We start from the raw sequence: 16828 nt of genomic DNA on the forward strand, positions 1-16828 counted from the left end.
CGGGTTGGGGTCCGTGCCCCTTCAGGGCTGGGCTGGCCGCCCCAAGATTGGCCGGAATGCCGCCCCTTACAATGTGCCGCCCAGGCACGTGCTTTCTCGTCTGGTGCCTGGAGCCGGGCCTGCACTCAAGGACACACCTGCACACTGGGCAGTTGAGCTGAGCTCCTGAGTCGTCCTGCTGCCGCTTTTTGAGCGGCCGCCAGCAAGGTAAGGGGGACTGCTGCAAGCTCTCCAGGGCTGCCTGGAGGGGAGGGCAGGGCAATTTGCCCTGGCCCGGGCCCTGCAGGGGCCCCCACCCCCACGAGGATCATGTTGTCTTCCCCCCTTCCCCCTCAGAGCCGCAGCATGGCCAACTCAGCTGCTGAGCTCCAGCCTCTGGGCTACCGGCAAGGGGGGGGGCTGCGAGCTCCAGGGCCACGGGGGGGGGGAGGGATGTGTGGGGCAATTTGCCCGGCCCCTGGCCCCACGAGGATGTCTGTCTCCCCACGACCCTCCCCCCCTGCTTCCCCCCAACCTGCAGAGCTGCAGCATGGCTAGTTCAACTGAGCTTAGGGCTGCCGGCAACGCAAGGTAAGGGGTGGGGGCTGCTGCAAGCTCTCCAGGGCTGCCCGGAGGGGAGGGCAGGGCAATTTGCTCCGGGCCCTGCAGGGGCCCCCGCCCCCAGCCCCACGAGGATCATGTTGTCTTGTCTCCCTCCCACCCCCAGAGCCGCAGGCCTGCAGCATGGCCAGCTCAGCTGCTGAGCTCCAGCCTCCGGGCTACCGGCAAGAGGGGGGGGGGAATGTGTGGGGCAATTTGCCCAGGCCCCCGCCTCCCCCCATCCCCCGGCTTAGAGCATTGTGCAGTTTGGGGAGTGCAGCTGTGTAGTGGGGACGTGTGTGTATAGTGTGTGCAAACAGAGTTGTGTGTTGCGAGGTGGCTGTGTAGCAGAGGAGTTGTGTGGCTGGGAGAGGGTCTGCACAGTGGTGGGTATGCTGGGGCTGGAGGGTTGTGTGGAGCAGGGAGGGGGTGTTGGATAGAGGGCAGGGGAGTTTGGGGGGGTGGGGGGTGGGTGGATAGGGGTCGGGGCGGTCAGAGGGCAGGGAACAGGGGGACTGAATGGGGGCAAGGGTCTGGGGGGGCAGTCAGGAAGGGGCAGGGGTTGGATGAGGCGGTGGGGAGCAGTCAGGGGCAGGGGTTCCAGCGGCAGTCGGGGACAGAGGGAAGGGGTGGTTGGATGGGGCAGGGGTCCCGGGGGGCCATCAGGAATGAGAGGAGGGGATGGATGGGGTGGCAGGGGGCAGTCAGGGGACAGGGAAGGGGGGTGGATGGGGCAGGGGTCCCGGGGGCGGGCACGACCCCCTCGTGGGGTGAGGAGGAGGGAACCGGTTGTTAATTTTTTAGCAGCTCATCACTGCTCGGCACACCACTTCTGAAAGGTTGCTGACCCCTGGCATAGATGCTGGTCTGTTTAGGCAGTCTGGCTTTCTGGGGATAGCACATTATAGCCAGGGAACTGTGCAGCCTAGAAAAACCCCAGTCAGGAGGGAGAGACATGGGTCTCTGCCCAAGAGAAGCAACAGCTGGGAGCCGGAAGTCTAAAAGTGGGTGCCCTTGCTGGTTCACAGAATGTAAATGCAGTTGTCCTGAACTGTGACATCCATATCAGCTGTTCCATTATCTTGGCCATGTTAGGCTGACAAACCTACAATTCATCCTGTTTATCCTTTTTTAAATATTGGCAGAGTATTAGCTTTCTCCCAGTCCTCTGGAATTACCCAGTGTACCAAGACTTATTAAAACTAGGTTTTAGAGAGAAACTGTTTCTTTTCCCTCCATGGATGATGTAAACAACTAACCAACGCAGTGGAATTTGCACTTGAATGCATCATTTTAAATTTGTCTTCAGTGGAAATTTAAGCTTAAAATGTTCTTTGTGTGGAGATGTGTGCTAGTGAAGTTCACATCCTCAAACGTTAACCCAAAGCAACAGATTCAGACAAATCTTTGTGCACAGTTTTTCTTCATTCTCCATTTTGTTCCAGCCAGGGTTGATATAGCTTGTCAGCTCTTCTGTGTACAGACACAGAGAGGGAGGATAGGCCAGTGATTAGGGGCACTCAGCAAGGACACAAAATTCCTTGGTTCAAAGGCAGCGGGTATAAGAGGCCAGGGGAGGCAAAGCCTCCCCAAACAGCCTGCCCGCCGCCTTTGGAGCATGCCACTGCTGAAAGGGTGGGTGCCCCAGTTGTGGCCCTGCCCCTGCTCCACCCCAAGGCCCTGGTCCCACTGGTCCTCTTCCCCTGAGGCTCTGCCTCTTCCTGTCCCTGCTCTGCCCACATGGGAGCCTTGCAGGAAGGGGTGAAGACGTGCATGTGAGCAGTGTGCCTGGCCGGCTGGCGGGCAAGTGCGGGGAGGGGGCGAAGAGGTGTTAGTGGTGAGCAGGGGGGCCTTGGGGAGGGGGCTGAGTGGGGCCAGGGATGGGGCGTGGGTGGGGCTTCCAGGGGAGGAGGCTGAGCAGGAGCAGGCCTTGGGGCAGGGCCATGGTCCAGGCATGCACACCCTCCCCATTGGAGGAGTCATGCGCTGTCCATGCCTGGGTTTCATTCCCTGCTTTGTCACAGACTACCTGGGTGACCATAGGCAAGTCACATAAAGTGAGCTCTACCGGAGTGGCAGATTTGTATAATTTTTGGTGGTGCCCAGAACAGGTCCAAGTCCCGCCCCACCCTGCCCACCTCCCCACACCTGCCTTGTAAGCCGATATTCAGTAACTCCTCACTTAAAGTCGTCCCGGTTAACGTTGTTTTGTTGTTACGTTGCTGATCAATTAGAGCAGTGGCTCTCAAACTTTTTTTCCTGCGGACCACTTGAAAATTGCTGAGGGTCTTGGCAGACCACTTAATGATCTTTCCAAATGTTGTATGTACCGTTAGCTAACTATTGTAAAGCACTTTGGATAAAACTTCTATATAAAAAAAACCCTAAATAATAATTACCTTTTTTTGATCTACACATAAAAGCACACAATTCATATTTTAATATCAGTAGTCTTCTAATGCGATGGATGTGCCCTCTCTCCCCTGCTGCAGCAGCCCCCAAGCTGGGACTGGGAAGAAGGAGGGGCCTCTCCCTCTCTCCCCCACTGCAGCAGCCCCTGAGCTCGGGCTGGAAAGGAGGGGGTCTCTCCCCTGCCACAGCAGCCACAGAGCTGAAGCTGGGAAGGAAGGGGATCTCTCCCCAGCAGCCGCAGCCCTGAGCCTCTTTCTGTAGCCTTGCACATCCCAAATTCCCCCCACCCCCTCTTCTCACACCACTGCCCCCTCCTATCTACTCCCTATTCCCCACAAGGCCACCACCTCACCTTACATGTGCATCTTCTTCAGGGTCCAGGCACCTAATTAGAGGAGCCACGCCTGCACGGCTCCACTAATTAGGTGGGTGGCCCTTCATTCTCTCATGTGCGGCCGCCCAGGAGTGCATCTTAGAGGGAACTATCCGCGGGCCACCTGAATGGAGCTCACGGACCACAGTTTGAGAACCTCCTAATTAGAGAACATGCTCTTTAAAGTTGCCCAATGCTCCCTTATAGTGTTGTTTGGCAGACGCCTGCTTTGTCCACTGCTTGCAGAAAGAACAGCCCGTTGGAGCTACCTGGTGGGGGCTTGGAACCAGGGTGGGCTGACAGTCCCCCCTATCAGCTCCCCTAAGTTCCCTGTGTGGCTGCCGCCCAGCAGGCTATCAATTGCTGGGCAGTTCAGGTGTCCGTCCCACCCACTGCGGTGTGCTGTTCCTGCCTTCTGCCTTGGAGCTGCTCCAGGAGCCTCCTGCTTGCTGTGCAGGTAGGGTTACCAGATGTCCCAATTTTTATAGGGACAGTCCTGATTTTGGGGTCTTTTTCATATATAGGATCCTATTATCCCCCACCCCCTGTCCTGATTTTCACACTTGCTGTCTGGTCACCCTATGTGCAGGGGGGGAGGGGGAAGAGGGATGCTGTTGTCAGGGTGTCCCCCTCCCCCATTCCTGCCCCCCATCTCCACAGAGCAGGGGGGGACACAGGGCTCAGAATGGGGGGAGCTTGCTGGCAGCAGCTGCTGTCTCAAAGAGTCTCTCTCACACATAGGGTGTGTGTCTCTGTCCAGTGATTTCCCTACACCCCGCCCTGAATTTCCCCAACCCCAGTTTTGTGAACTAGTTACATGCCAATTTAGTGACTGTTTGGAAATTTGAATTGAAATTGAAATATTAATATACACTTTAAAAGCATATACAGTGTATGATAAAATACATGTATCTGAAAAAGTATAATAGATTTGAAAAGTATGAACATAGACTAGCTTCCTTATACAGTTGTTGTTTTTTATGACAATGTCTGTGCATTTATTTCAGTGATGTTGGCCAACCTAATAATTTCAAATGATGATTTGTAAGCAAAGTCTAAATGAGCTCTCCCTGACAGCTAGTGATGAGCTGGGGCTGGGGGGAAAGGCTTCAGGACCAGATTGTATTTACAGTCACACCTAATCTACCTAGGTATCCAGCAAACAGAGCTGTGTTGCCCAAGTGATAGATTTTGGCTGGGGTTGGGTTACAAATTACTTGAATGCGGGAGGGGATGAAATGTTGTTGTTCTTATTGTATGAGTAAAGGGCAGTAGAACTGTACTTAGCCTGTGCTGATTGAGGGCATCAAGAGAGAGGGGACCTGACTAGGCTCCATAGATAGTCTTTTGTTCTGTTAAGTGACCACTGCAGCTGAAATCACTGATAATCAGGTCTAAGTGCTTAGTCCTGCTGTAGGGACAGTGTTTCTGTGGAAGAGACGGCCCAGACTGCACTAGCAGCGAGGTTCCCCCACTGAGAGCTCAGCTGAAATCACTGAGAGCTGGGTGGAACCTCAAGAGATCAACTTGCAGAGGTCACAGTGGCAGGTGGCAGCAGAAGGTAACTGCGCAGGGCCATTGGCAAGAAAGTGGTGGAGTGAACGGTGGCACAACAAACAGCAGTGGCCAGAGCAAACAGTGAGCAGCTGGAGGAATGAGCAAGATGCCTTCTTGCCCCCCACCTGGGAGGTGTACTCACGTGAAAGTACCTCTGAACTCTGAGTCTCCACTGACCAAGGACAACACCGGTGAGTGGAGTGCGGTGGAGGGAAAAGTGAGAGGCACGTTAAAAACACATTTGTTTGTTGGACTATATTTTAGTGACTTTGCTCCAGAATGCTAGATTTGTGACTGGGAATGGAAACTTATATAAATATGTTTCCTAGTAGGCCAAGATTTTTAAAATGCATTATTTGCCAAGGTTATTATCTCACATCGTTGCTATCTTGAGAGGTCATTATGTTGGGGAGTTTCTGTACTAAACATTTTTATTATTATAATTAATTTTTACATAGGAATGGTCATACTGGGTGTCATAACTATAAAGGGAAGGGTGGCAGCTCTCCTGTGTACTGTGCTATGGAATCCCTCCTGGCCAGAGACTCCAAATCCTGTTTTTCGACAGTGGTCAAGGCCAGGTGCTTCAGAGGGAATGAACAGAACAGGGAATCATCAAGTGATCCATCCCCTGTTGCCCATTCCCAGCTTCTGGCAAACAGGCTAGGGACACTCAGAGCATGGTGTTGCATTCCCTCCCCATCCTGGCTAATAGCCACTGATGGACCTATTCTTCAGGAATTTATCTAGTTCTTTTTTTAATCCTGTTATAGTTTTGGTCTTCACAGCATCCCCTGGCAAAGAGTTCCACGGGTTGACTTTATGTTGTGTGAAGAAGTACTTCCTTTTGTTTTTTTAAAACCTGCTGCCTATTAATTTCATTGGGTGACTGCTAGTTCTTGTGTTCTGTGAAGGATTAAATAACATTTCCTTATTCACTTTCTTCACACCAGTCAAGATTTTATAGACTTCTATCATATCCCCTCTTAGTCGTCTCTTTTCTAAGCTGAAAACTCCCAGTCATTTTAATCTCTCCTCCTGTTTCATACCCCTAATCATTTTAGGGTATGGCTACACTCGCAGCTGTACAGTGCTGTGAGTTAAACCTGTCTTCGTATAGCTGAGTAGGGAAAGCGCTGCAATCTGTCCACACTGACAGCTGCCAGCGCACTGTCATGGCCACATTTGCAGCGGCATTGGGAGCGGTGCATTATGGGCAGCTATCCCAGTGTTCAAGTGGCTGCAATATGCTTTTCAAAAGGGTGGGGTGGGGTGGGGTGGGGTGGAGTGTGACAGGGAGCACGGGGGGAGAGAGAGTGGGTTTTTGGAGTGCTGAGAGTGTGTCAGCATGCTGCCTTGTAAGTTCCGACCCCCCTCCCTCCTCCACCCCTCTCTCACTCACTGAAAGCAAACAGCAACTGTTGGTTTTTTTCTCACAGACCAGATAAGCAGCCGCTCGCCGAAATGGACCCCAATCCCCCTCCCCCCGCGCCGCCTCTCTCTTCAAGCAAACACTAGCTGTGGGCGTTCCAAAGGGAGCCCCCCTGCCTGCCTCTACTCATTCCACAGCAAACAGGAGCTGTGTTTGTTTTTTTGATAAGCAGCTCCCAAAACGGAGCGTCTGGAGTTCACAACAAAACAGAGAGAGGAATCACAACAAAACAAAGAGAGGAAGCTTCAGTTAAAAGGATTATGGGGAGTTTCTGGAGGTCAATCACTGCATAATAAGGTTACTCCCTGTTTACACTGGAGCGGCAGTGTCTCAGCCACTCCGCAGCAGCTGTTAATCCTCTCGAGGAGGTGGAGCACCTGCAGCACTGTAGCCACAGAGACACAGCGCTGTACGTGCCTTGCCAGTGTGGACAGGGAGTGAGGTACAGCGCTGTGGGCGGCTTTATTGCGCTGTAACTCTCAAGTGTAGCCAAGGCCTTAGTTGCCCATCTCTGTATCTTTTCCAATTCCAATATATCTTTTTTGGGATGGGGTGATCAGATCTGCACACAGTATTCAAGTAGGGTGACCAGATGTCCCGATTTTATAGGGACAGTACCGATTTTTGGGTCTCTTTCTTATATAGGCTCCTATTACCCCCCACCCCCGTCCCGATTTTTCACACTTGCTGTCTGGTCACCCTATATTCAAGGTGTGAACGTACCATGGACTTATATAGAGGCAATATGATATTTTCTGTCTTATTATCTATCCCTTTCTTAATGATTCCCAACATTCTGTTTGCTTTTTTGACTGCTGCTGCACGTTGAGTGGATGTTTTCAGAGAACTATCCACAATGACTCCAAGATCTCTTTCTTGAGTGTTAACAGCTAATTCAGACTCCATTATTTTGTATGTATAGTTGAGATTGTTTTCCAATGTGCATTACTTTGCATTTATCAGCATTGAATTTCATCTGCCATTTTGTTGCCCAGTCACCCAGTTTTGTGAGATCCCTTTGTAACTCTTTGCAGGCTGCCTGGGACTTAACTATTTTGAATAGTTTTGTATCATCTGCAAATTTTGCCACCTCACTGTTTACCCATTTTTCCAGATCATTTATGAATATGTTGAACAGTAATGGTCCCAGTACCAACCCCTCAGGGATACCACTATTTATCTCTCTCCATTCTGAAACCTGATAATTTATTCCTACCCTTTGTTTCCCATCTTTTAACCAGTTACTGATCCATGAGAGGACTTCCCTCTTATCCCATGGTGGCTTACTTTTCAAAAGTCAATTTAAATTAAATACATTTTTTTTAATTTATATATTTTTTAGAAATCTAGACCTGTTATGTGTTTTGGTGTAACTTGCATTATCCTTATGTTAAATTTGCATTATCCTAACAAAACATTTACTTTATTCATATCTCTTTTATATGTTGCAGGTCAAAGTGAAAATGAAAAGACAAAAAACAATACAACAATTTTTCTACTCAAAGGCCTCAAAAACTAACCAAGGGGAAGAAAACACATCAAGAACCAAGAATATATCAACATATCATCTGAAGGTTCAAGTGGTATATCTACATCCGACCAGCCCAAAGCACAAATACAGCTACCTACTGAAGAAACAGTGTCTCCAAAACCTAAAGGCAGTTCCCGATGTTTGTCAGTCAAAGTGTTCCCATTTATTGAAGTTACTAAAGATGGCTACTGGTGCACCTCTTGCAAAGAAGCTTACGAAGAAGGAAAACTTCCCAATGCTATAATTGGTAAAAGTGGAGGAGCTTGGTTTGTCAAACCAATCAGCAAAGCCAATGCTGACAAACTACGTGAAAAGGCTGCAAAACACCAGGCCTCTGGAGTGCATCAACATGCAGAAAGCCTTATAAGCCCACTATCAAAGCCAATTTTAGAAGTACTTAATGAGGCTGTTAAGAATGCTGGAGACACAACACAGTTAATGCGAACAAACATGGCTGTGGCATCCTACTTTCTATTTAAGCAAGAGATACCACACACTACAAACTGGAGGCCAATGTTAAGTGCATAGTCACTTGTTCATCCTGAAGTTGAACACTGGTTCCGAACAAGACCAGCAAATGCTCACTATCTTTCTGCAAGAAACTCAACTGACTGGCTAGAAGCATGCGGTGCAACAGTGAAAGACTCAACAGTTGAAAAAGTGAAGAACTCTCTCACCACATTCAAAAAATTTGCATACATGGCTGATGAATGCACTGATGCAAATGGGCATCAAGTATTAAGTCACGTTATCTTGATGTCAGGGGTAGGCCAGTAGATGCATTTCTAGATGTTCAAGTTATAGAAGACACATCGTCTGCATCTGTGACAATCCACATCTTAGAAGAGTTAAATGCTTGTCAATTGGACCCCAAACAGATGGCTGCTTGTGCATTTGATGGAGCTGCAAACTTCTCTGGAAGACATGGTGGAGTACAAGCTTTGCTCAGAGAAAAGTGTAACCCTAATCTCTCCCATACACACTGCAGAGGCCATCTACTCCAACTAGCACGAGCTGCAGAATCTTCAAAAGACTTTAAAAAAGCTATAAATTTAATGTCTTCATTATATTCTTTTTTCAGCAAGAGTCCAAAAAGACTGAATATACACTGGGACTGAAGTTCAAATTAGTCCAACCTGGGAAAACTCGCTGGCTTTCTCATGAGTGATCCTTGGCTGTTGTCTTAAAATTACTCCAGCCGTTATTACTGGCTTTGGAAAGTATCTACCAATATGGGATGGATCTAAGTAGTGAGGGTGGTGGATTACTTTTGCTACTACGTTCAGAGAACACTATTGCCATTCTCGCTCTCGTAAGTCTACTATTGAAACCACTTGGGTCATTAAACAATGCCATGCAGGCATCTGCTACAAAAGTAGTAGATCTTTGTCCAGCGATAGAAGCCACATTTGGATCAATCAGAGAGCTATCCATTGAAAAAGTACTGGAAGAAGCAAAGACTTCAGTCCAGAAATTGACTAATGAAGGCATTTATATTGAATCCTTAAGTGAAGAAGACAAGAAGTGTTTGTTAAGACAACTGAAAAAGTACACAGACCTGATTCTTAAAAATCTACAACAGTGACTTCTAGATTCTACTCAACCTCTACATAGCTTTTACAGATGCCTGTCCTATAAAACACCAACAGTTGAGTGGAGTGAGGCACTACCAGCAATGGGGCTGCCATGTGATCAGGACAGAATAGAGAATTTGAACACAGAGTGGAATATCATATGACGAATGAATGAAGATTTGACTTCAACTTCTTTTTTTATCATTGTGTTCTGTTTCCTGGGATGAAAGAAGTAGGAATTCATCTCTTGCTACTCCCAGTCACAGCAGCTACAGTTGAGCGTTCTTTTTCATCATTGAATAGAATTTTGTGTTCTGAAAGAAGTCGCCCTCTGCCTGATCATGTGAATGAACTAATGAGCATATCAATTGAAGGAATGGAAGTACTGGACACACGAGAAGCCACCAAAGATGAATGCTTTGCATTCAAGAAGTTCATTAACAGAGTTGTGCAAAATTATAACAAGAAACCAAAAAGGATGTAGACATAGTACTTCATAGAAGGCTTGAGTAGCCAACTTTAATTTGTGTGATGATTTTCAAACATCAGTTAAATCTAATAAAACGGTCATGAAACATTTTTCAGTTTTTACTATGGTGCCATACAACCCACCTTCACCCTCACAGTCCCACCCCTGTAAATTCCCTCACAGTCTTACCCCTGACACACACATCCCTGTAAATTCGAACACCTTCCCTAATTTTAATTCCTGAGGAAACCACTGTCTCTGTCTCTCTCTCTGCCATGCTGTCTTCCTCCCTCCCCCCTCCATTCCTGCTGCCTTAGAGAGTGTGAGGCTGCATTAACAACAATGTGTTAACCCTTGAGGGCTCAGCCGAGTACTAGTTCATCATTTAGCAGTAAGGCATTCCCTGGGAAATAGCCCACCCTCTGACTTCCACCTCAACCAAGCCTCACAATCATCATTGCTGTGTACAGTATTAAATTGTTTGTTTAAAACTAATACTGTGTATATGTGTGTGTGTGTGTGTGTATATATATATATATATATATAGTCTTTTGTCTGGCAAAAAAAAAAAAAAATCCCTGGAACCTAACCCCTCATTTACATTAATTCTTATGGGGAAATTGGATTCGCTTAACATCGTTTCACTTAAAGTAGCATTTTTCAGGCACATAACTACAACATTAAGTGAGGAGTTACTGTATATTTTTTAAAATAATGTAAAAATGTGAGGGCTCTGGGGTAGGGCTGGTGATGGGTTTGGGGTGTGGGAGGAGTTCAGGCAGAGGGCTGGGGTTAGGGGGTGAGGGCTGTGGCTGAAGGGTTTGGGGTGTGGGAGGGGTCTGAGGGCTAGAGCAGAGGGTTGGGGTACAGGGGGTGTGAGCTCTGGGGTGGGGCTGGGGATGAGGGGTTTGGGGTGTGGGAGGGGGCTCAAGGCTGGGGCAGAGGGTTGGGGTACAGGGAGTGAGGGCTCTGGGGTGGGGCTGGGGATGAGGGGTTTAGGGTGTGGGAGGAGCTCTAGGCTGGGGCAGAGGGTGAGGGCTCTGGGGGGGACAGGGCTGGGGATGAGTTTGGGGTGCAGACAGGCTGCCCCGGGGCAAGGGCCAGAGAGGAGGATTCCCCCCAGCCCTCTTCCCACAGGCAGCAGCGAGCTCGGGGGGAGCCCCCCACTTCCCCCCTGCACCACACTCACCTCGCACCACTGTCACTGTGCTCCTAGGACCCCTCTCAGGTACAGGAAGCCCCCTCACCTCCCCTATGGTGGGTGCCGGGGGGGGGGGGTTGCCATCACATGTGCGCCTCCTCCCCTGCTGCTGCCCCTCACTGTAGCCTCACTGGGGGTGGGGCTGCCCCTTGTCTAGCATGGGGCAGGAGTGGTGACTGCAGGTGGGGGGGCCCCCTGTGCTGGTGGAGGGTCCCATTGGAAAATGAAAGGGTCTGAGAGGGAAGGGCAGGCTCAGGGTCAGCCTGCCCTGGCAGTAGTGGATGGGGGGGGGCACTAGGACCCTGCAACGGCAGTTGATGCAGGGAGGCAGCATGGAGCTGCAGGGGAGAGACAAGGACACTCTGCTCCAGGGACCCGGGAAGGCGAGTGGGAGCAGCAAGTGAGGCTGGGAGACACTCGGGGGAGGCGTGTGGGGGGTGGCAGGCAGGGCGGGGGGAGAGACCCGGCCCCGAACATTGGTGGAGCTGGGCTCCCGGGCCCTGAATATTGCTGGAGCCCGGGCACCATGAGCCCATATAACTCACTGCCTATGAGCTCCACAAAGGGACTTGGGTGTTGAACCACTCAGTGTCCTGGTGCCTGGAAAGTCACAGGAACAATACTGATCCACAAAGAAAAGGCCATCTGATTTCAAGAACGTGTGTTTCAGAAATCATGGAAACGCTGAGAGGAAACATGGATTCCTTCACCACCCCCATGAGAACTTTGGATTTTGTTTTAGCTTGAGGGCCTTCAACCACCTGCAGAGAAAGTACTACATCTGCGACAGTTCCAAGGAGGAGGGAGAGGCTGAGGGGAGCCCTTTGGCCCAGCCGTTGATGGATACACCAGAACCTGAGCCCGAAACCCAAGCACCTGTGAGGAAGACTGATGAGCGTGACGGCCTCTCATCATTCGCCCCCATGGAGGAAGGAGTCCACAACTCATGGGAGTCGTCGATGTACAAGGTGAACAGAGACGACATTGTGCAGTTAAATGAACGATTAAGAAGGGACGGTCGAGGATGGGGTGTAATGGGGTAGGAACCAAGCTGGGGTTGTGTAAATCTAAAAAATTGGCAAGGGCTTACATCTGTTTCTTTTCTGAAAACCTCTCAACACCTATCTAGAGGACCCGGAGGCCCTGGACAGTGTTGCATCAGACAGCAAAGATGAGTCGGGCCCAACTTGTTTTTGCTGGTACAAATCATTGACAAGGACACCGAGGATGATGGCTATATGGATTTAAGGAGGACCCTTAGCATAGAACTAACTGAGCCAGTGTCACATCATGAGCATAAAAAGTCACGCTCTCTATTGTACGTGTTATTGTTTATGCTGTCCTTAATCAGTGCCTTAGGGAGGAGGTTTTGGAAGATTGTGGTGCCAACAGCACCATGACTGTGATTTGGACTTCAGAGGATATAAACTGCAAGCTCCGGGACCTGTGTGCTAACCTGTGTTTGGAAAGCTTATTAAATGCTGTTATTGCCATAGGTTATGCTATGCAATGTCTGTGCTTAATGTAAGAAAATTTAGCACAAGGGGTGACCTTGGTAAATGCTATGCAAAGTGCTTGAGATCCTGACAGTATTTTAAAGAAAATTACCAAACCAGAGGATACCTGCTTAGTGTGTTATATCGACTGTCTGGTCCGCACAAAAAGTTACAGAACCCTGCTTAGGAAAAAAACTATTTGTAAGAAATCTAAAAGGATTAAGTTAGAGAATGGTGAGGGGACAAACATGCGATATAAATCTTGGTAGCTGTAAATAAAAGTATCTATTGAAAAGAACTTTGTGACTATCTGTGTTTCTGTTAGAAGGTCTGTGTGGCCCTTAAATAAGATAAAAGTTTTGATGGAGCATCTTGGTTTGTTTTCAAGGGGCTGTATGTCTTTTAAACCAAAATAGTTTGTGAGAACCCAGCTATTATGTCTTTGTGTAAAGAGACCTATTTACAGCAAAAAGTTGAAATGTGTGTAGTAGACTCCGGGGCTGGGGGAGGAAGGACACAAAAACAACAAAAATGTGTTTAAAATAAAGGAATAAATAAATTAAAAAAAGCTCCTATATTCTATATAAAACAAGGGTGTTTGAGATGTGTTTGAGTACAATAGAGCTGCCTTACCCTGTTGAGCTGATGGTTTAACCACATTCCCACTGAAATAGCAGGGGTGACTCTGTTGCCTTCAACGAGTCTGTAGATCTAGGTCTAGATGTAATTATCCACCCTTGTTTCCATCAGAGTTATAGATATTAGTGATCAGTAATGATGTTTGATGGGTGTACACACACACAATAAGGGAGGCGGGTGGGTGAGGATGGTGAGCTCTGATAAATATCAAATGAAATAAAACCTCAGGATTTCGTAGAATGCTATTGGACAGTTTAAATAAAACCCCAGGAGTTGGTTGAATGCTATGGGTCAGTCTTTCTAGCAACTTAGTCATTAAAAGTTTAAAATAATACATTTACAAAAATAAACAAGGGTCCAAGCCAGGGGTCAGCAACCTTTCAGAAGTGGTGTGCCTAGTCTTCATTTACTCACTCTGATTTAAGGTTTCACGTGCCAGTAATACAGTTTAATGTTTTTAGAAGTTCTCTTTCTATAAGTCTATAATATATAACTAAACTATTGTTATATGTAAAGTAAATAAGGTTTTTAAAATGTCTAAGAAGCTTCTTTTAAAATTAAATTAAAATGCAGAGCCTCCCGGAGTGGTGGCCAGGACCCGGGCAGTGTGAGTGCCACTGAAAATCAGCTCGCGTGCCACGTTTGGCACACGTGCTATAGGTTGCCTACCCCTGGTCTAACCCAAAACTGAAATGTTTCAAAGGTTCACAAACCTCCACCATACTTTTATAAAACAAGCATTTGCTGTAAGAACAATCAAACATTTAAAAGCTCTGGATATTTGTAGGGTGTTTACTATGGTTATTTCAAAACAAACCAACAACTTTAAGCGTGAAAGAAACATGTTTAAAATAAAATTTAAAAAAACAACCTGTGACGTTATTGACATGAACTGTGACCATATAGATCATGGTTGCAACCATGTACAGAAGAGATCAAGTGCAGTGTCTATGGAAAGGTTGTAGTTTACTGGTTATGATTATGCTGGCTGTATGTGTGTATCATTTTTGTATTTGAAGTTATAAATATTGGCTCTCAATGTCTTTGATTCTAAGTAGCCTCAGTGAAGCATTTGGTCAGCTTCTTGAGAAAGGCCTATTCTCAGTAAGTGCCCAATCAAGAAACACTTAACTGACAATGGACTTTGGGAGACGCCAATCCACATGTGAGTTTTCCTGGGAATGTTCAAACTAACATGTAAACAATGGCATCAGCCTGCAAAAAGCTGAATCATTTATAGATATGTAACTTGCCCAGGTGGCTACAAACTTCATCTTGTTGCTGTGACTTTGCACAGAACAAAGAGGTTTCCGCCCACAAGAGAGAATATAAAAGGCCCTGGAAGCCGCTCCATTTTGTCTTCAGCTGGCTTAAGAGATGGCCTCCCCACCCCAAAGAAATGCCTGAAAGAAACTGCAACAAAGGACAGTAACTATGGGGGTGTGAGTGACTGCTTGACTCAGACTAGGAAGGAGTCCAGTCTGTGAAAGAAGCTTATTGGAACATCTCTGGGGGTGAAATTTCATCTGTAAATAGTTTCTTAATGTATTAGGCTTAGACTTGCATGTTTTTGTTTTATTTTGCTTGGTAACTTGCTTTGTTCCATCTGTTATTACTTGGAATCACTTAAATCCTACTTGTTATACTTAATAAAATCACTTTTTGCTTATTAATTAACCCAGAGTAAGTAATTAATACCGGGGGGAGCAAACAGCTGTGCATATCTCTCTATCAGTGTTATAGAGGGTGGACAATTTATGAGTTTACCCTATATAAGCTTTATACAGAGTAAAGCGGATTCATTTGGGGTTTGGATCCCATTGGGAGCTAGAGACAGGAGCACTTCTTAAGCTGTTTTCAGTTAAATCTGCAGGTTTGGAGCACGTGGTTCAGACCCTGGGTCTGTGTTGCAGCAGATTAGTGTATCTGGCTCAACAAGACAGGGTTCTGAAGTCCCAAGCTGGCAGGGAAAACGGGCTCAGAGGTAGTCTCAGCACATCAAGTGACAGCCCCAAGGGGGTCTCTGTGACTGAACCCATCACCCAACGCCTAACATTCATTGATATCTGCAAGGTCCCCATTCCGGAGTGGGTACAGTAACATTAAGGATTGTTGTGTATGGTGATTTACTGTTTAATACTGTAAGAAGGCCCTACAGTGCTCCATGTTTTCATTGAAACAGGAAAATATATTGTAACTAGTTAAAATTGGGGGGGGGGGGCTCCAGCTGTGAGCCGACAGAATGACAGCCCACGTAAGTAACGCAGTGTTACACGGACACTGCATCACCCTAAGTACACCGACATAAGCGCTACGCCTCTCATGGAGATGGAGTTGTCATGTTGGTGGAGCAGGCCACTGACTTCGGCAGAATCCGCATTCTAGTGGAGACAGTCATAATTAGGTTGACCTAACTCTGTAAACCAAGCCTTAACCATCCAGAGCAGGTGGCTACCCAGCTTCCTTTGAAAACCTGCAATAAAGGGCTTCCACGAGCTCCTGAGGCCTCTGTTACATTGTCCTACTGTTCCCATCCTGGAGTGGGAACCAGACAACGTCCCTACTTCTGCTGGCTTTAGCTAACTCCCAAGCATCCTGCAGCCAGAGGTTCCCGCTCTCTGTCACTGCCTCCTTACTGTGCCAGTTTCCTCCCTGTGATTTCCTGCCTCTTCCCTAACTTCCTCCTCCAACCGTCTGCCTAACGAGAGTCCGACTCACCTAGCCAGGATAACTCCACCCTCCCAGCATTGCCAGACCAAGAAGGCAAGCTGTACACAATGGGGCTAACTCCCCTCCCACTCACCCTGGTGTATATCAGGTGCAACCCCACTGGGAGTCACTGGGGCAATTTCCCTCTAGCTCATCCTGGTGTAAATCAGGTGTAACCCCACTGGAGTCACCAGGGCTGGTTCCCCTGTCAGTCAGTGTAAATTGGGAATAACCCGGCAGGAGTCAGTGGAGCCGCACCAGGGAGTGAGGGAAGAAACAGACATAATGCTTTACCCAATTACGGGAAGTCTGCCAGGTCGCAGTGGCTAATGGGGGGAGTATGCTGGATGTATTGGGGCAGTTCCAGTTTTTCACGTGTGTTGAAGCTGTATCACTGCATGAAGCAGAGGTCCCTCTGTGTTTACCGAGGCAAACAGCCAGTGGAGCAAATGCTCCAGGTGATGAACAGTGTTTAAATGAAGAGAAAAGCTAATAAGCCGATGCTATCAGAGCTGCTCTTCTGTTCAGCGCGAATGTTCATGATGCTAGTTCAGGGCTTCATGTTAAACTCACCCAGATGCTGAAAAATTCCTCTGTTCAGTCAGAAGGCAGCAGTTGCAACACCAGTGCCACATTGAGGGGAAAAAATAGTGCACTTTTGAATGATTATTTTACAAGCCTCAAACATGTTGCCACCAGTCTCCAGGCTTTTTTATTTTGAAAATACAGTCAGCTTTCCGCTAAGTTGTGTGCTGCGCAGCTGTACCCACGATTCTACAGCCATTCAATCACAAGCAGAGAGAAAGAAGCTGCATTGTGCTATCATCTGCTATTTTTATCTCTCCCAACTGTGTGT

General features: G+C 47.8%; 1 protein-coding gene across 1 annotated transcript in view; it reads right to left on the bottom strand.

The window, feature by feature from the left end:
• The window catches only part of LOC112106970 (zinc finger protein 271-like), a 60530-nt gene that overhangs the window by 8120 nt on the left and 35582 nt on the right, over window positions 1-16828 (bottom strand). The window contains exon 6 of the mRNA XM_029913090.1: window positions 16275-16298. Within this exon, the coding sequence (XP_029768950.1) occupies window positions 16275-16298 (24 nt within the window). The remainder of the gene's footprint in view (window positions 1-16274; window positions 16299-16828) is intronic.

Source organism: Terrapene carolina, unplaced genomic scaffold (genome assembly GCF_002925995.2).
Source record: "Terrapene carolina triunguis isolate 2854851 unplaced genomic scaffold, T_m_triunguis-2.0 Scaffold448, whole genome shotgun sequence".
In the NCBI taxonomy this organism is placed as follows: domain Eukaryota; kingdom Metazoa; phylum Chordata; order Testudines; family Emydidae; genus Terrapene; species Terrapene triunguis.